Raw genomic sequence first — 20,288 nt, forward strand, 5'->3', positions numbered from 1 at the left:
AATTTTTTGAGTTATCAAAACAACAGTCATATGATTGAATATACAGTTGAAATTCCAGATGAGTAAAATCGGACCTTCAATTAATTTTGGAAATCCAGAAATAAGAAATAAATGTATTAGATTTATAGTTGTCACTTTCAGAATTATTGCCTAAACAATTCTGTAATGTTTGTTGAAAATAAGTTGTAATAATTGTATTTGATTTATTACATATACCATACCATAACCATTGAGTTATTTTGTAACAAATATTTTAAGAGAAAATAATTTTTATTAATTGATATTTTAATAATTTAAACACCACAGTAAAAATGATAAGTAGTACTTAATTTGGTGCAGATATTGTTACTCTAAAAATTCCTTCAACAAAAATATTCGTGAATTTTTTTATGACTCATATACAAGAAATTTCAATGACACTATTATTGGGTTGATTAGTATTGTTATTATTACAGTTTCTATATTAATTCATCAACTTTGTAATTTATTTTAAACCCGCTATGTTTAGCCTACAGATGTATAATGCCACTGCAATTTTTGCTTAGTTTTGTTTAAGTGAATTTGGATTTCATTTACTTTCCAAGCAGTTAAAACCCCTCAAGAATTGTAAATGTTGTATGACTTTGAAAATCAAAATAGTTTTACTTGTACTAATTTTCAGATGGTTTTCATCCTATAATCTGTGGAATATGGCTTTCAATTATTCATCCTTGCTTTAAAATTTCCAACCATTAATTTATTTTAGTTACTTTCAGTCTTTTCATTGCAGACCATTGTACATACATACATACATACATACATACATTCGTATTTCGTATTTTGATTTTCTTAATAATATTAGAAACTTTTTTTAGCATTTTTTAATGGATATTTTACAAAATATACCATATCTAATTTTATAAGATATATGTTAAAATTTCCATTTTTTAAAGAAAATTCCTGTTATACTATTTTCATAAATTTGACAGAAAATCAAGTGTACACAATAATTTAATATAATATTTTATGCAGAATTAATTAAACGTGATACAAACTCAACATCCTCAATATATGTATTCCATTATCATCACAAAACGTTTTTTATTTTATTAATAATACTTTCTTACTTTCAACCTCCACCAACATGCTTATAAAGGGTGGTTAATTTTCCGCTTGTGTTTCAATTACAAAGCATCACCACCTTGTTATGAACATAATTTTTTTAATTTGTACATCTTAGCTTCATTTCAACAACCTTAAAACATTACTTAATCCTATGCAAACAAAGTAATTTGTATAATTTTTTTAAAATACCTATGAGACATCATAAGAATACTTCCCTTTATCTTTGGAATTTGCTTTATAGGTGTCTTGTTATAAACTCATAATGGATCATAACAAAAAAAAAAAAAAAAAAAAAAAAAAAATTATTTATTGATTGATTTTTTTTATTTTATTTTTTTCCTTGGAATCTTTTTGTGGGCCACTGATGAGATACTTAAGAAGGTCCAATAGAGTTCTACAATACCCACTTGTTGGAGGTGATAAGGCTATACTAGGTGAAGAGATATTCTATGAGAAATTCAACATCTATTTTGATATTTGGATCTTTTTGGAAATCAATATTTATTAGATATAAATATATACTAAAAATAAGCTTCCTACATCACACACATGTCCAAACCATGTAACAACGGTGGTCTCCATATTTCATCCATAAGTTACTTATGCCCACGTAGAATTGAACGAAGAAATGAGGATGAAGACGAAGACGAAGTTGGATGAAAGGAGCGGCAAGAAGAACGCTTGTGAAGCTATCGTTCTCTTGGATTCGGGGAACAACGAGGTATTGGGGAACGAGCCAGCACGTGCAGGGTATCAATAGCACCTGGCCGATAATCCAGTCGAAAAGAAAAGAGAACGGAAGAACAAGGAAAAGAAAAAAGAGATAACTAGAAGAGGGGAGGGGAAAGAAACGAGGGATTCATAGATTCGCCCCGGGATATCTACAGAACGGGAAGAAAGATACCTCCGGGCAGCGAGTCAGGATTGCACGCAGCAACTCTCGACCAGCAGCAGAACTGAGGCGTGGGGGTTCGGCGAAGTGGCGGCACGCTGGCGGCACGGCTAAACCGCGAAAGGAAGCGGCAGGAGGGGATTAGCTGAGGAGCAGGGGAGTATTGGCAGGTGCATCAAGTAATGAAGGTGGGTGGATCATGATCACGCACTGCCTGCCTTATTCCCTTCCAAATTAATTCCCTCCTCCTCCCCCCGCCCCTGCTCCGACTGCACATGCATCTTTCCAGATTCTCCCCGCATTGGAGGAGAGCAAATCCGGGCTGCGCTGCACAAAAGTCACAGTAAATCCTGCCATCAAAGACTGCGCCGCAATAACGCAGCGATCCTGGGTGGACTGGATTTTGCGTTTTCACTGGATGGGTTGAACGAGTAACTGGCGATTGTTGGGGGTGGTGGCGTTGGGGTAGATTGTGTGCTTGGGCCACCGCTGCCGGCGAGGGCGTTCGATTGTGAGGATCGTGATGTAACTAATTTGAGGGGTGGGGGAGCGCGCCAATTCCAGTTGATGTTTACCCCAAGGTCGAGAGTGTTTGGTGATTACAGGACAGAAATGGTCCACCACTGATGGGGGATCAGCCATTGTACCACTGCTGCTGCTGGTCATGATGATGATGTTGTTGCTGCTGCTGCTGTTGGTGTGTGTTGCCTAATATTGTTTCTTCCAGCCGAGAGCTGGCTGCTTGTTTGTTTGGTCTGCGAAGTCGCCTAATTTCACGCGAACCCACTTTCGCTCCGCACTCTGCGAGCCTGCCCCAGCATCGTCCCTCTTTGGTCCCTGACATCGCCGCTCTTGCACTCCCCTCACGAAATTCATCCCTGCAAACATCTTGCTCGCCTGTGCCCACTATTGCTGGCTTGCGACGGCGGAGGATGGTGTTGCAGGGTTTGCTGTGGACCTACGGAGGGGATGCATTGGTGGTCTGATTCAATTTTGCCTGTTTGTCTCGCTGTGCAAGGCTAGACTGGGGCAAAGATTTTTATTGTTTGGTGGTCTTGGAATTATTTGAGAGAGGCGAGTGTCGGCATTGGAATTCGGGCCAGCCCGGAAGAAGTGGCAGCGCATCTTATTCGTGACGAGATCTTCGAGGGTTGAGCTTCCGGTTAGGATTCAAAGAAAGGGCAGTCTTTGGTTCACTTCTTTCGATGATAGCAGCAAAGTGGGGGGGATCTGCAGGCAGAACTGTGAGTTCGGCTTTTGGGGTACCGTTGCAGTGAATTTTGTGGAGAACAGCACCAGTGGGAGAGGTTCAGGTCTTGGAGAGTGTATGCCTTTTGTGCCATGTGAACTATGGTAAGAATGTAGTTTAGTTCGAGGAAGGTACTACAGGCATGTGCAGCTGAACAGAAGTAGCGACGTTGTGGACAGGTCGTGTCGAGGGTAAGTTGTCTGCACTCGCAGTCTCTTTGCCATGGGTAAGAAAATGGACGATGAAATGTCGATCCCGGAAACCCCCCGGTCGACCAAGAGCCGGAAAGGGTTGTCAGCGCTACCCGTTACGCCCAACTCTGGCGCCGGTGCCAGATCCGTCGACAGCCGCGATGGGAACAACAACGCCGTCAGCCCGCGGGGCAATACCAAGAGCCCCCACAGCGTCAAGTCCTTTAAAGTGGACTGTAATAGCCCCGCTAGCATTTCTGTCAAGGGAGGGAGTGGCAGCCCCAAGAACGGCGAGAGCGATGACCCGGAGTATGTTAACGCCGACATCACAGCCGATGAGCTACGACAGATCGAGCAGGTGTTGCGCACCTCGGAGCCGCGCCTTCAAGAGCTGTACAAGAAGGTGGGCCTCCGTTATCTCCACATGTGCCACTCATCATTGTTTTGTCTATTTTATAGCACTTTCCGGGGTCCAAGTGTCCGGAGGCAATCCTTGTTCTTTATTTTATTTTTATCTTTCTGAGGAACTGGCATGTTTTCTGCTTTCGAAGCAGTTTTACCTGATATTGGGTTTCGGCACTGCAGGTGTCTGAGTCATCGTTCAAAGACCACGCCGCAGTGTTTGAAAACCTGCACTGGGACATTCTCAAGGAAACTGGGTATATGAGCTGGTTTGGACTGGCTTTTACATTGGCGGGCTATCTTAGCCATCACTGCCAGATGGAGGCGAAATCTCCCGCAGGAGAGAGATGGTCCAGCCTGAGGTCCGAGACAGACTTCATCATCGATCAGCTGGACGAACTCAAGCTGTGCCTCGAAGTGGACAATGACATGTACAAGATTGCTGCTGGGACTCTTCTGTATTGCTGTGCTGCTGTGCGTCTCTTGAAAAAGAAGAATCGCGGGTTCGCTCCCAACCTTTTCTCTCTCTCCTCACCATTGCAATTCTACTTCCGGGAAGCAATAAAAAATCAAATTGCTTAAAAGACAAGAAGTTTCGCATTTGTGGTTCCCGTATCATACTGACGTTTGTTGTTCGGCAGCTGTTTGTGCTTCGTTTCAAGGTATTCTGTGGTGCCGGTGAAGGAGCAGATTGAGAACTCGATTGCGGAGCTCAAGAGCTTACAAAAGAACATCACTTTCGCCACTTTGGCCGCAGTAGGGAACCGCGTCTCGCAGCCAGTTACCGAGCAGAACACCAAACGCTCTGGACCCGAGCAATGGACCGCCAGCGTAGGCTTGGAGCACCACGTTGCAACGGTATGTGAATTCGTTAAGAACAAAGGCGTCTGTGTTATTGGTATACACGGACAAGCCGGATTGGGTAAAACTACACTACTCAACGAAATTGTTGCGAAAATCGAGAAAGCGGAGAAGCGCTTGTTCGCGTACATAGAAGTCGGTGAGGACCTGAAGAAGCTGCAGAGCTCTCTACTCGAGCAGCTCGGGGGCGGTAAGAAGGAAATTACCAGCGTTGCACAAGGCCGCAGCGCCCTTCTCGCTCAGCTTCGCAAACTGAAAGAGAATAACAAGGTTGCTCGGATCGCCATTGATAATCTGTACGATGTACGTCTGGTTGGAGAATTCTTCCCTCACAGTATAGGGAAATTTCTCCCCTCCAACAGTTGTGTGATAATCACATGCCCTTCGGTGGCGATTCTTAGCAAGGTGGATCAGCTTTGTCGTCCCGCGATGCCGAACTACCACTACCTCCCCTATAAGCTGCCGTGCTTGGCTCCACAGCAAGCGAAGGCTCTTTTCATTTCTCACGCTGCCAGTGAGCCTGTGAACACTCTCTACTCCATCAATGGCATCTTCTCAAAATACGGTGACCTTGCAAACCACTTCTTGCCTCTCTGTGAAGGCCTGCCCATGGCATTGAAGGTCGTGGGGTCATATTTTTCCAACCCAGCGAACCGGAGTGAAGAGAACTGGTTGGCAATTGGCAAGCGGATGAAGCAGGTTGCAGAGGAGATGGACACGTCCGAGGATCAGATGTTTGCCAAACTTCTGGTAAGAGATGGACACCGGCTCTTAGATCGCAATTCTTTTCATCGCATGCGTGGGCTATAGTTGCGTAATCACTTGTTTTTCCTCTGGATTCGTGCTGAAGAATGGTTTGTATGCAGGTAATTTACGAAAAGCTGGGCCCAGCTCAAAAGGAGGCATTCCTTGACATTGCCGCTTTCCTACGAGGGTGGGATTGGCGGACAGTGGAGCGGGTTGTTGGGAAGCCGCAGCTGGATACATTGGTAGACCAAGCTATGGTCAGTGCGAAGCTTAAAGATGCTGAGAGCACTAGTGGCATTTCGTTGTACACACGGTACTCTGACCGGCCGTGGAAGTCCGAGATGGTGATGATGCACGAGCTGCTTTATGCTATTGCATGTAGGCGGGCAGCTGGTAACCGCGTCTGCTCGGAGGATCAGGCTCACTTGCCTGAGAGGCTTAAGATGGATGGTCCTGGAATGGTTAGTGCTTGGTGGACACAACCAAGACTGAGTTCACAAAATTAGGACTTGTACCTGCTTTTTTAAAAGAAAGAAAGCAAGAAAAAGAGGAAACGTATGCCATTTTGTGTGGTTTGCTTGTATTCATATTCAGATAATGATTCTTCTTTTAGTTTCCTGTTTCTTAAATGTTTACCCACTTTGGTTCAGGAATTGAGCGCTCTGCAGGGGCTTTCCCTGATCAGTTGTAAGGAGCCACTGCAAGGGACTATGTTGGAGAAGATGCAAGGCGCAAGGATTCTAATCCTTCATGACACTGGTGTGAAAGGATACTGCACGAAGCCCCTTAACCAGCTTCAATTCTTCTATTGGGGCCGGAGCAAAGTTGCCCCAGATGTACGAATTCCGTTTCAAATGGAGAGGTTAAAAAAACTAGAGATGTGCATTCTTAGGGCTGCAGAAATCGACCTTACTATCAAGGTACGCAGCTCCAACTTTTTAGATATCGTTTATGGAGATGGAATACCCTTGATTGGTTTGCGTTTTTCACAATAATCTCTGCGCAACTCTTGTTCACACCCTCGTTTCCTTGATCTGCACCAGAGTTGCTTGCAGTGCTAACGAGCTTTAGTTTCAGTTTTATTTTCTTAATTTAAATCTTATTTATTTATTTTTGATTATCCAATAAATCTCTTTGCCTGTTTCTTGCAGTTCCCCTCACAGCTGAAAGATCTCACTCTCATCGGTTGCAACAACATGGAGGTTATGCACGAGCACATCCTGCAATTGACTGGCCTTCTGGAGCTCCACCTCATCGGCTGCAATAAGCTCCACGATCTCACAGCCGAGTTTGCCGAGATGAGAAACCTTCGTAAGTTCAGGCTGGAAAATTGCTTAAGCATCCGGAATTTGCACAGATCCATCGGTCAACTCGCTAGCATCCGAGAATTGGACTTCTCGGGGTGCACCAATATCGCCACTCTCCCTCCGGAAGTCGGCAACGTCCAGACCCTTCTGAAGCTCAACCTTGTTCTCTGCAAGTGCCTGGTGAGACTACCAAGCGAAATTGGAAACCTCAAGAACCTGACTCACCTATACCTTGGCCAATCCGGCATCACCTCTCTTCCAGCTGAAATCGGCAAGCTTTGCTCTCTGGAAGATCTATCCCTCACAGGCTGCGTCCGGCTTGAGAAACTGCCTCCTCAAGTCGGCCAGCTCACCTCCCTTCGGAGACTGAACATGGGTTCTTGCACGGGCATCAAGGAGCTTCCCTCGGAGATCGGCGGCATGGTTTCCCTCCAGAAGCTCGTGTTAAATTCGTGTACCGCTCTTGCTCGTCTTCCTGATGAGCTCTTTGGCCTAGTTAATCTCCAGTCGCTGGAACTCGACTACATGAAGCTTCTGGCCCACTTGCCAGCCGAGATCGGCAACCTCCGAAGCTTACAGCGCTTGTCGCTCAATTGTTGTACTCGTCTCAATCGGCTACCACCTGAAATCGGTAGCCTTCCGGCGCTGCAAGTGCTCAACCTTGTGGGTTGCACGGGGCTCAAACCCGAGCTGCCTATGGAGATTCTGAAGATGCAGAAGGAAAATGCTGTGTATGTACATAGGGAGGATGATGCTGTCGTCCTTGAGGGGCCCAACAACCCCAGCTACAAGCTTTACAGCATGACGTACTAACTTCCAGGACAACCTCAATACGTTCACGACAGCTCTCAGCCACTGCTTATATCCAGGGTTTGTTTGAATTCGCCTAATCAACAGTGTTTGCTTATCAACACTTGAATGCTCCTTCCCAAGTCCCAGTCTGATGTCCCAACGGTGAGTGGGTTTGGTTCGTTATCCGAGTTCTATGTGAAATTTCTGACTACGAAGGTCTTGAGGCGAACACGCAATCAGCTGGGAGTGCGAACAGGTGCTATTTATTCGGTGCTTTCCTCCCAGATTAGGAAGTTTCATACTGTAGATGTGAGAGTTCGACAGCATCGCATTCCCTTCGAGTGGTTATAATCTCGGCATCCTCTTCGTTGTTCCCACATCTCTAAGGGGAATGTAGGAGTGGTGACCGGAGCAGCAGCCGAGAAGCGGGGGTTCATACGTGCTGTCTTGCGAGGTGAAGGCGAGTGTAGATTGGGGTTAGAGTAGCTACAATCGACTTGTGTGGGATGAATTAGTAGACAGAAGTTGGAAGAAACCAGTTCAAGTCTTAGTTACTGACTTGACCCATTTGTATGTTTTCACGGTGGCCGATGGCACAACTATTTTTTTAGCTGAGACAGCGAACATTCCCTCAGGAATGTGTATTCATGATCCACTGCATCTGTGTCATCCCTCAACTCACTCATATTTTCCATAGTAAACCATCTTGTATGAGCTTGAAGGGCAAATTCCAACTCTTCCGAGATTGCAACCTTGATAACAGTTTGTGTCTAGCTGCAGGACGATACCAGGCCAGATGCGCTGTTGCTTTGAACAGCATCGTAGGAATTCATCCCCTGATCCCTTGCGGAGTTTCTTGCTTTCGTGCGCGAGTACCTGGACCGGTCGAGTTATGCTGCATGTGGTTGCATTCAAAGCGATTGATGTGCAGAATCCCGCTGCAAGGCAATCTAGTCTCACTCCTTTTTCAAATTGACCTTGGAGCCTTGTTGGCCCAAACGCGATGGTCGCTGGTGGAGACTCCAAATATGGGTCCTCTTTGACAACATGCGAGATCAGATTTTGCAATTGTCCAGGTCTTTCGCACAGTTTCGACAACGGTAGTGGCGAAGTTTGTCGAAGTATAAACACGCTACAATCCCCGTCTTTTTTGCAAATGCGAAATTTCAACCTTGCTGGACTTTTTACTTCGATCTTTTGTTTTAGACACTTGGTATCGTAACCATACCTTCAAACTGGATTAGTTTCGAAGAGTTGTTGCCCTCACTGAAAGTCATTCTTTTTAACATTGTTTGCGTACAAGTTTCATTCAGGTATGAGTTCAGAGGTATTTTCCTCATGCCGATTGTATGCACAACCCCATTTTGTAAGAAGATGAATCTAACGATATCTCGAATTTCATAGCAGTGTGAAGAATCGAAAGTGTTCATGCGCATCGTCCATTCACCAAGACGTTCACACAACGAAAATCTACTTTTGTAACATAATTTCATGCATGTAAGCCTAAAATGTACGCGACTCATTATCAGTAAATTACCTAACATATTTTCTTGTAAGTGGAGGTTGTGTGAAACGCACCATACTCACAAATCATAATTTTATTCATTCTTTTTATTTTTCCAAAAACATAAACTCGTGTGTTCAAACTATTTCTGGAGTTGAAAAAATCACCTAATATTTTACTTGAAAGAGTGATAATTCAATCAACAAACAACGAATCTAAAAACTTCGATTACAACACCCATAGTTTTCAATTTCGATTTGCAGTTTAGTATCACACCATTGTTGCGGCTGAGAAAAATCCTGAGACGACCTTGCTCACACAGAGGAAGTAATCTCGGAGACTTCAAACCTGGCAGAGCTCCTGTAACGCAATTGACGCTGCAGCTTGAATGCGTGCCGAGAGATCGTTGTGACCGAACATCGTCGTCACATCCGAATCAAGTGGGTTCCAGCTTCGAAATGGCAAAATCGCAGGAGAGGGCTCACATGCCAGAGGACGCTTCAAATGGTTCTCGGGAAGGCAGTAAGTGGGGTTTCGGAAAACTGGGTCTGCGAGGACGAGGATAATACTGACGAATTACGCTGAGCATGCTGCCTCGCCCGCGAGAGATTACGATAAAGCGGATAAGGTGTCCAATACCCCTGGCGCACTCAGGAGGGCATTGCAGGGTCTCAGCCGAGCTGGGAGAGTTCCATCCTCTTCCTCATGTAGGGAGTTGGGTGTTCAGCGGAGCTGCGGAGAGAGCGAGAGAGTTGTGGTAGACGCGCAGCTGCACGGAGCCCACAGGTTTTCCAGTTGTTTCACAATCCCCCCTGCGCCCCTTTCTCGCACTCCTCCCTTCACTATGGCGATGGCTGTCATGGCCTCCTCAGCTCAGGCCACGGCCCGCTTGCAATTGGCGTCCTCGAACCCCACCAAGAGCTCAGTGAGGTCGTTGTCGTCGTGCGCTTCTGTAGCTGTGCGGGGCTTCCAACCCCTGTCATTGCAAGCTAGAGGACGTCTCTCTCGTGCAGGTGGTTCTCGTTCTTTTGTATGGATAATTCGGGGAAACGTCTGCGTCTTTTTATTTATTTTTGATTTTGATATTGTTCTTGCAAATTGGAGGCCGATTCCGGACTTGGCTGGGAGTTTTCGTTCTCGTGTCGAGTTCTCAATCTTGACGTGTTCTTAATCCCTGGGCTAAGTCTTAGACATTGTGGTACATGGGTACGCATTGGGAGGTGATTTTGCAGAAGATGTCACTTAGCTATCACGATCTCAGCTGTGGCATCTGGTATATCTATGTAAATAAGGAGTTGAAGTTTTAGTGTGCCTGTTGCATAGAGGAGGGAATTAATTCGACGCCATTTCGCCGTTGAGGATATTTGAGTGGGTTTTGATTTTCGGCTTTCTGTGTGGCAGGTCCTCTCAGAATAAGGGCAGCTGCAAAAGACACCGAGGAAGGTAATATCTGAAGTACATTATCTCGAATTTCGTAGTTGCAACTCGTTTTTAGTGTCGCAATGCCTGAAAAAGTGTCCTGAGCTTTGCAGAGCTCATGCGAAAACCTAATCACCTCCAAGTTGTGGGGGTTATTATTACGTTTCAGGGAGCATTTAATTTGGCCGTTTCTGATCACGATCAAAACGTTTTCAAATTTATAGGATACTTATGCCTGTATCCAGTAGATCAAATTTTAACAAGCTGATCGTTTCATTTGCCTCAGACAAGGTCTCTAAGTTGGTGGATGCGGCTCCAAAAGCAGCTGGCTCAGCCGTAAATCAGTTGCTTGGCATTAAAGGCGCTTCAGCTGAAACGGTAGGGTGGGAAATGGGTTTGTGTGATGTATGACTTGCAAGATGCTCGCTCATTGATGTATCAGCCGTATCGAGGTGAAATTGTTTTAATTAACTAATTGCACCGAGTGAATGTGGTTCGCCTGCTCATGTATCTGACGTGGGTGATACACCACTCTGAGTGTCCAGAACAAGTGGAAGATTCGGCTGCAGCTCACGAAGCCTGTGACCTGGGCCCCTCTAATCTGGGGGGTGTTGTGTGGTGCTGCTGCTTCAGGTATACATTCACAACAGAAGAATCAGAGTCTTTGCTAAGAGAGAAATATGTGAAAGAAGTGTTGTTCTCTAATCGAATACATTTTTAAAATTTGTTTTGGTTGAAATGTAGGCAATTTCCAGTGGACACTAGAGGATGTGGCCAAGTCGTTGACATGCATGTTGATGTCTGGACCTCTTCTTACAGGATACACTCAGGTATATCAGCGTCCAAATGTGAAAGTTAGCTTTTTGGCTGTAAAACAATTTGAGAGAGAGAGTTGCGCCATAATGAGTGTCTTGTTGGAGTGTTTTTGAAGTTTTTTGTGTCTATTTATTGAATGATAATATTCATCTGGCTCTTACACTCGCTTTTTGGTTTTCCAGACCATCAATGATTGGTACGACAGGGAGATTGATGCAATCAATGAGCCTTACAGACCCATCCCCTCTGGAGCCATCTCAGAGCCTGAAGTACGTCAGACAACCATGGTTCACTTTGTTTTTAATTGTAGATAAATCTTCGAAGTGTTCTGTCTGTCTTCATCTAACTTGACGTTGATCTTTGCAGGTCATAGCCCAAATTTGGATCCTTCTGCTGGGAGGATTAGGGGTGGCTTACGGTCTGGACAGATGGGTTAGTATCGCTATTTTCAACGTATTGTATTTTTTCTTAGGGCTTTGGATAACAATTTGGAGGTTTTCCTTCCTGTATAAAATGTGTGTGTGCGTGTGTGTATACGTGCGCATGGATTGTTCTAATTTATTCACAGGGTTGTCATTGAAGTAAATGCGTTTAAATACAAAGAGCCTTGCACTTGTTATGTTGACAACCTCGAAATACATAGAATGTGTACTAAGCCCTTGGTGTTATTCGGTGATGCAGGCAGGACACGATTTTCCCATAATTCTTTGCACAGCAATTGGAGGGTCGTTCTTGTCATATATTTATTCCGCCCCACCTTTGAAGGTATCCCTACATACGGAACGTTTCTCGTGCACTTCCTTGAAATCTGTTCCTTGGCCTCTTCTTTCTTTGCCGCTTGGCTTGATGATTTTCTGAAACAGAATGTCTCATGGTCTTTACTTGTCCGTGCGCAGCTCAAGCAAAGTGGATGGATCGGGAATTACGCCCTGGGCTCGAGTTACATTTCTCTGCCATGGTGATTCAAGCGAATATTTTTAAAATTTTGGCTACCCATCATCTTATTTTAATGACAGTCCAGTGTATTTCTTAGTTCAAGTCTTGTGGATTAGATTATAGAATTATTGCGAGAGCAAGTCTGTGCTGCAAAATTAATGCCGTACGTGGTATGTACAAATCTGCAGGTGGGCGGGACAAGCATTGTTCGGTACTCTATCATGGGACGTCGTTATTCTTACTCTTTTGTACAGTACTGCTGGGGTACCCATTTCTAACCGCCCACTGTCAACAGCAAATTTGCGAGCTTCTTAGTACAGGGATTCCATATGATTTCCGATTTATTGCAGTGTTTAACCGGACGAAAGGTTCGTGAACATCCTTTTGCAGTTAGGGATTGCTATCGTCAACGACTTCAAAAGTATTGAAGGAGATCGGCAAATGGGTTTGCAGGTGTGAAACTACAGTATATTTTCTGCCGTATTTTTAATTATTATTAATAGTAGTAGTAGTAATAGTAGTATTTCTTTGTGTTGTACCCATTATTACACGTGAGTTTGAGGCCAGCATTTCCAAACCCTGTGGTATGTCGCCACTCAATGCATTATTACGTTCAGACTATGTAAACGTTTACAGTCGGTTGACTTCACCGGTTTTTGATTGTGGTGTTCATCTGGCTTATGGAACAGTCATTACCAGTAGCGTTCGGTATCGACACAGCAAAGTATATTTGTGCTGCTTCCATTGATGTGACACAACTAGCGGTTGCAGGTAAGTTTGAGGTTTTGTCTTGAAAGGTTTAGTTGCTCGCATTAGTTTCTCCTGCGGATTTTGCAATTGAGTAATCAATGAACATAATCCACAGTTTCCATGTGCTCACAGTTTCTTCTCTTGTGCCTTCCTCTTCTCTCCAAGCCCCTAGTAGCTACCGTTTAGACAGTTTTCAGGGCGGTAACGCTTCTATTATTCCATGGAGGGCACACCATTTTCTTGTTTGTCATCTAGAATATCTGTAACACTCTGTTGTCAGTCACTGCCTTCGGATTTTCTTCTCGTTAACTCAAAGATGCGCTTCTGGTACGGTAATGGTTGCAGCATACATCTTATATCAAGGAAAGACGTACTACGGTTTAGGGCTCCTCGCTCTAATTATCCCTCAAATAATTTTGCAGGTAACGTCTGCTAATTTCACATGTGAATTACCAGCTAACCGAAGGTGTCTGTTGTCATTGATGCACCATAAACTAGTGAAAGTAGTGAACAGAAGTCCTATATACTATTAATCATTCCTTAGTAGACACCGTTATGAATTAACTCTGACACTTAACAACTTTTGTATGCCACTGACGTCAATTATTGTATTGCAGTTCAAGTACCTATTAGTGGACCCTGTTAAATACGATGTCAAGTATCAGGTAACTATTATTTAAGTCTTCCAAACTCCAAGACTTCAGAACATATGTTTTCGCAGGCATTGAGAAGGAAGATCACTTTCTGAACCATTTTGTGACATTGTGCAGGCTAGTGCACAACCTTTCTTCGTGTTTGGTCTCTTGTTGACCGCCCTGGCGACCAGCCATTAAATGGACAGTGTACAATGAGTGACCCCTCAAGTTAGTGGATTGCTTCATTCAGTCAAAGAGATCTGTACCAGGAGTGAACACGAGTGTCAGCATATTACCTTCGTTGCAGTTTTGAGATCTCATATTGTGTACTCGCTGATCACTAAGCTTGGAAGCGCCCTTAGATTCAATCAGATATAGACATGATCGAACTTAATCTTAGAAATACAATCTATGTCCTAGAGATAGAATCTTAGTTGTGAAGTCCCGATTTTGCGTTTTATTGGCCTCAAATAAATCCTCATTTTGGTGGAAAGCTACCTCAACAGTGCATTTATAAGCAAGCATCAGTTGGGCCAAGAGTCTTGGCATTCAACGAAGATAATGAACCAACTGCAATAGATTTTTTAGCTTGAATCTAGTCCAGTGCTATTCATTAGAAACGCATCGACCATTGAAATCCCTGCAAGTAGGGGTTATTGGAGTGTAACTCTATCCACAAATGTTCGTTCAACAGCATTTGTTAACAAACGGAGCTAAACAGTCGATTTTATCGCTCTTGAATGTTGTCTCCCGATAGTGAAACCATGCTCTAAAAAAATGACAAGAATTGTCTAATTGAAACTGTAGTCACTTTCTTGTTGTAAATTTCAGTAGCTACATCAAATTTAAATACTTACTAATCCAATTCAATCAACGAATGAGCAGACTTTAAGCCAAAGTCGCCCGACAACATCCAGAATATTGACGTTACTTCTTATCCATGTGTGTGCACAAATGTGTAGATCATGTCATTTTCTGTACTTTCATAGAGTTGGTGTACTATATGAACACGCCAATTCATGAATAATCCTAAAAACTGAAGTTGGATGGAAGCCGTCTCTGTGTGGAATCTGTGGTGAAAGAAGAGTTGATGTGTCGAAATTTGATAGAAGGTTATTTCTACAAACCCAGCAAGCTGCCTGGCTGAACAACAATGTTGTGACTCACCCCTAACCTGAACTGCTCTGGGTCAACAATTCCAGCATCACACGTGTGAGAAGCATTCAAGTCAAATGCATAAGCTCACCTGATATGTACTTCAGTCCTAAGGTAACCCTAAACCTAACCAGATCCTGCTGTCGAGACGAGCCGTACCCATATTCATTGCCAAACTCAATTCATATTATGGAGTATAATTTCTCACAATAGGCTTCTAGCATCGCCGGGTTCTTGCTCTTCGGCATTGGCCTCTCCTCACCGCATATCTATGTTGTCATTCTGGGTTACCATCGAAATCTTGGAGGTCCCGTCTGTCGCCTTCTACCATCACTGTGCACCACAGTTACCTTCCGTGCTGCTGGTCGATGTCTATGATAGCTTGCTTCATGGAGCTCTTGCCTGTAGATGTAAAGTCAAGCGTAAGTCTTTGCCTGGGAGATCCTTGGTACTGTGACGTCAAGCGTGAGTCTTTGCCTGGGAGATCCTTGGTACTGTGACGCGGTGGACTGCAGATCCAGGAGGTTCCTTGTCTATTGAACACGTGTCTGTCCTGTTGGGTGTCTGTCTAGCACCATACAAAATGCCAGTCCTGGTGATCTGTTGCCTTGCTTGGATGAGAATGGTGCAATAGGAATCTGAGACGATTTCCGCTTGTAGGCTCTGGTATGCGCCGTGTCTACGAGATTTTGGTCTCTAACAGTTTGAAATGTCCTATTCAGTTATGATGGAGTAGATCCGTTAACCGCGAGTTTAACCTTGAAGCTCGTGCACGAGTGATTCAATTAAATTATTAAGCCGCGAGTTTAACTGCAATTAGATTAAAGAACTCGTACTATATGGCTGCAGTGGTTGTGGGAAGGTGAAGCGACCATCTCTCTGGTGATGATCAAACAAATACTTTCGTTCTACTTAGTTGCTAAATGCATTGAGGAAAGATATTTGGAGACCTGAACTGAAGCAAGAGATATCCTGTGTGATTGTTACCTGAGTCTGACGTGGTTCGTTGTAGTTCCGTCATTGCAGTGTGATGTGGACCTTGGGTTGAATGGGGCAGGGCATTGTGGATGGCCCTGGAGTACTGCACGGGTTCTCTGTGCGGCGCCCTAACCGGAAGGTCCTAGAGGGAGTAAGTGGTGTCATAGTACTTCTGCCATGTTGGGTGGCGCAAGCCACACTCGATCACTGGGGGTAGTCTCCAAATCCCACTACACTTTATTTTTCTGAGGCTAGATCCGTTGCATCGAGAGTAGAGAGTAGGTTGTTGTATGATGAACCCGCAAAAAGAAGTGAAGAGCGTACACAATTAAGCCGGCGTGCCTGCAGCGGCCCTTTAGGGCATTGGTGGCTAGCACGCGACTATGTGATACGAAGATGAAGTGGTAGATACTGTCTGCTCAGCCCGAACGGCCTGCGGGTCTTGAAGGACAGGGCCTGGTTATGCTACACATGTGATTAAACATAGGAGGAATGAATGGGTACTTGCACATCCCAGCACTAGGTGTCTGTCAATGACACTCATGTCACTATTGAGATGCAAAGAGAAACCAAATTCCACTGCTGATATGGAGGTGATATGCAATCCGACTGTGGATGGGTATTGCACTTTGCTTCGGCACATTTTACTGTGACTATATACCTGCACAAGCATTTGAAACATGGGAGTGCTCATTAACCTAAAAAGATCAATATTTAACATCTGTTTAAAGAATACATCATTTATAAAAGAATTTTTAAATAAAAAATATTTGAATTCTATTATCAAAGTTTTAACCAAAAAACTTAAAGATGGTCAATGGATTAATAGTCTAGCTATTGGATATAATAAACTATGTTCTATCTATATATATGATATGATGCTTACCACCACCTTTGTAATCATTTTATATTAACATTGAACAGATGACTAAAAAGTATTACTAAAATAACTTTGATTTATAGATGTCAAAGTGGTTATAATAAAAGCCAATGCAATACAATAAAAATATGAAAATGTAAAAATTAGTGTAACTAGAGAGTAGAAATTAGTTAATAGCAATAGTTTTAGGCCACTACATTAAAATTCTTAGTTGCTCCCAACATGATTGATCATTTTAACTAACAACAAAAAAATTACTCTTTCCTGACTTTGTGGCATACGCATCCTAGGTAAAATGCAATTCATAACTATTAAAAACTAGCTATTATTTGTAGTTACAAGTATTTTATTTTATTATTTTGTTCACTCAACAGTAATAATCATTAGTAACGACACACATTATGCCAAACTTAAGTACTTACATATCAGTACTTTAATTCAATTTAAAACTAACCAATAGAATTTTTTATAAAAAGGTCTTTCTCTTCCAAATATTTTTGATAAATACAATAATCATTCAAAGAATTTAATGAGATTGTTGCATAGTCTAATATTAATGTAAGACTGTACATTTTAAATTAAATTAAGGAAATAATATCGAATCTTATACCGTGATATTTCTGCGCAGAAATATCTTTCTACCTAGTTGCTAAATGCATTGAGGAAATAACATCGAATCTTATACATTAGGCTTATTTGAGACTGAATTTAGAATGTCAAAAAAGAATCAAAACAAGAGTCAGTTGCCAAACTTTGAAATGGTTTATTACTAGTATCTAAAAATTATATACAAGTATGTGTACGGAGTGTTATACAATCATATATTTCAAAAATATGTTACAATGTTTTTTTTTTTTTTTTTTTTTTTTTTTTTCAAAGACACGTAAGTGCTATGACACACAAAATTCCAACAAATCCTAATTTTGTATCTAAGAGTAATATTTACAACTATTCAAGGTATCCAAGTCAAGTGTACCACCAATTTAACCAGAACACTCTGGCTTAGAGTTCGGTGGAATAGTGCAGAATAGGACAATGTTGCTGATATATTGTCATGCACAATAGCTGTTATATTGACAGAGTACAATAATATTTTCTACAAAACAATTATTTGATTGATAACAATCTTAATTGTATGTGTATGTCAAAATAATGTCTGTTTTAGGTAACTCATCAGTTTTAGCCTAAGAGTGTTTGGAGTAAAATCGAATTGGAGTTTCTAGTTCAACAGTTGTGTTATCTCAGCAGAAGTACTTTTTCTTGCGTATGGTATCATCAATGACAGATGTAGCTATCTGTGCGTACGCACATGTGGTACTAGGAACAACTCTTCGATGACGTTGGAATCGGCTTTACAAATACGCTGTGAAGAATTTGAAAAGACATGAATTATCGAATATGGTGCTCGGAAAAAAGCTGTTGAAGTTGTACCAGTTTACAAATATGTGTTCAGCATGCTTTTTGATGACGCGCTGCAAAGTCCTATCGAAGTGATCTGTCACTAGCCAATGGCGACAGTTTTGCGTCGGTTGAAACCACGACTTAAATTTTAAGACCCTGCTTCTTGAAAGAAACGATTACTATACTGATTACCGCTTCACATGGGTAGTTTCATAATCGGCATCTCGTCCATTCTGGAGATGTTACCAAGTGGTCGGAAAATTCACTGACGGCTGCCTCCCAAAATTTGTTCTCTCAACCAGAGTGTAGTACTGTTTCTGCGTAGTTTCTCAACGACGATTCAAATTACACGATTGTCTTTTTCGAACAAACAATCTCACTATCACGGCATCTGATTTTACGGAAGTTTCGGAAGTACGCAAGTGAAACTGATGTGAATACAATTTATTATCCGGAAGGTGATAATCTACAAATTCCTCCGCTGGAGGATGTACGGTATCCATTACGCGTTCACACAAGCGTTGACTGCTCCGTCTGTTGATGCACTTTCTTTTTAGGTTAATGAGCACTCCCATGTTTCAAATGCTTGTGCAGGTATATAGTCACAGTAAAATGTGCCGAAGCAAAGTGCAATACCCATCCACAGTCGGATTGCATATCACCTCCATATCAGCAGTGGAATTTGGTTTCTCTTTGCATCTCAATAGTGACATGAGTGTCATTGACAGACACCTAGTGCTGGGATGTGCAAGTACCCATTCATTCCTCCTATGTTTAATCACATGTGTAGCATAACCAGGCCCTGTCCTTCAAGACCCGCAGGCCGTTCGGGCTGAGCAGACAGTATCTACCACTTCATCTTCGTATCACATAGTCGCGTGCTAGCCACCAATGCCCTAAAGGGCCGCTGCAGGCACGCCGGCTTAATTGTGTACGCTCTTCACTTCTTTTTGCGGGTTCATCATACAACAACCTACTCTCTACTCTCGATGCAACGGATCTAGCCTCAGAAAAATAAAGTGTAGTGGGATTTGGAGACTACCCCCAGTGATCGAGTGTGGCTTGCGCCACCCAACATGGCAGAAGTACTATGACACCACTTACTCCCTCTAGGACCTTCCGGTTAGGGCGCCGCACAGAGAACCCGTGCAGTACTCCAGGGCCATCCACAATGCCCTGCCCCATTCAACCCAAGGTCCACATCACACTGCAATGACGGAACTACAACGAACCACGTCAGACTCAGGTAACAATCACACAGGATATCTCTTGCTTCAGTTCAGGTCTCCAAATATCTTTCCTCAATGCATTTAGCAACTAAGTAGAACGAAAGTATTTGTTTGATCATCACCAGAGAGATGGTCGCTTCACCTTCCCACAACCATAGTAACAATAGCCCAGACGCAAGGACTTCAATCAGAACTTAAAGCCGCAGAAACGAACTTGTTAAGACTCGAGTTTACACAATTCCAAGAAGGGCCGGGCAACAAAAGCCCGCACGGACAACAACAGTCAGAGACGATAATCACATAGCCACGGTACAAACCAAGGCCTTCAAGCAAATATCATTTCAGATCTCTAACGCACCATTCTCATCCACTAAGCCAACAATTCACCATGATAGGTATCATCTATCCTGCTGAGCGAACCCTCAAGCAGAACATTCAACAAACACAGCATCCTTTAAGTGAGAAACACTTAACTAAAGCCACAGTGAGCTACACCTTAGGCCAAGCTTGACCTACCTCGTCGGATAACTAAGTCCTAAATCTAGCCGAACTCAAGACTACGATGTGAGGTGAAACTTGAGGAATTCCACGTCAGACTGCAGGATGGTGTGTCCAGCATATGGGAAGCTGGATGGTTCCGTAGGTCATCTCTCGTGAAATAGAATATCTTTACCTTGCTGCAGTCTTTGGGTGTATTCAAAGACTTGAAATTTTTAGCGAGGTTTTCGGTATATATGCTGCAGATGTGGATCCCGAGTTCGCAATGGACATGGGTTAAGAGGCAGCCCTAGGAAGTGACCTTGTTAGGGTTAGGGTTTCCATAGGAATGAAGTTCATCTTGTCGGCGCTTTAGAGTTCTGTTTCATTCGCTGTGGCGTGGATTGATGATGTGTGCTTGTGCAGTAGGCTTTGATTCTATTCGCATGTCTGTGATGCTGGAATCGGTGACCGAATTCTGTTCAGGTTTTGAAGTGAATCACAATACTCTTGTTTTGTAGAGGGGCTGCTGTGATTTGTAGAAATGACATATTACCAATACT

General features: G+C 43.1%; 2 protein-coding genes and 2 non-coding genes across 4 annotated transcripts; 3 read left to right on the plus strand and 1 right to left on the minus strand.

Annotated features, from left to right (window-relative positions):
* The first annotated feature begins 2,069 nt into the window (after nucleotides 1-2,069).
* LOC112290585 (uncharacterized) lies at nucleotides 2,070-8,200 on the plus strand. The gene is made up of 6 exons (XM_024536991.3): nucleotides 2,070-3,839; nucleotides 4,022-4,341; nucleotides 4,480-5,449; nucleotides 5,566-5,907; nucleotides 6,097-6,366; nucleotides 6,598-8,200. The coding sequence occupies exons 1-6, from the start codon at nucleotides 3,468-3,470 to the stop codon at nucleotides 7,564-7,566; spliced, it is 3,243 nt and encodes a 1,080-aa protein (XP_024392759.1). The 5' UTR covers nucleotides 2,070-3,467; the 3' UTR covers nucleotides 7,567-8,200.
* Nucleotides 8,201-9,795: 1,595 nt separating this feature from the next.
* Nucleotides 9,796-14,346, plus strand: LOC112290402 (chlorophyll synthase, chloroplastic). Its single transcript, XM_024536594.2, has 15 exons — nucleotides 9,796-10,062; nucleotides 10,451-10,492; nucleotides 10,755-10,846; nucleotides 11,014-11,101; nucleotides 11,213-11,298; nucleotides 11,467-11,553; nucleotides 11,651-11,716; nucleotides 11,966-12,049; nucleotides 12,181-12,242; nucleotides 12,409-12,484; nucleotides 12,611-12,673; nucleotides 12,910-12,991; nucleotides 13,316-13,392; nucleotides 13,588-13,635; nucleotides 13,741-14,346. Exons 1-15 carry the CDS (start codon nucleotides 9,894-9,896, stop codon nucleotides 13,801-13,803), a joined length of 1,185 nt encoding a protein of 394 aa, XP_024392362.2. The 5' UTR covers nucleotides 9,796-9,893; the 3' UTR covers nucleotides 13,804-14,346.
* A 1,289-nt stretch (nucleotides 14,347-15,635) lies between these two features.
* LOC112290901 (small nucleolar RNA Z159/U59) lies at nucleotides 15,636-15,729 on the plus strand. The gene has a single exon (XR_002972290.1). It is a non-coding gene; the product is annotated as a small nucleolar RNA Z159/U59 (small nucleolar RNA).
* A 3,554-nt stretch (nucleotides 15,730-19,283) lies between these two features.
* Nucleotides 19,284-19,377, minus strand: LOC112290902 (small nucleolar RNA Z159/U59). The gene has a single exon (XR_002972291.1). It is a non-coding gene; the product is annotated as a small nucleolar RNA Z159/U59 (small nucleolar RNA).
* Between the last annotated feature and the right edge of the window lie 911 nt (nucleotides 19,378-20,288).

Source organism: Physcomitrium patens, chromosome 13, assembly GCF_059467195.1.
Source record: "Physcomitrium patens ecotype Gransden chromosome 13, ASM5946719v1, whole genome shotgun sequence".
Lineage (NCBI taxonomy): Eukaryota > Viridiplantae > Streptophyta > Bryopsida > Funariales > Funariaceae > Physcomitrium > Physcomitrium patens.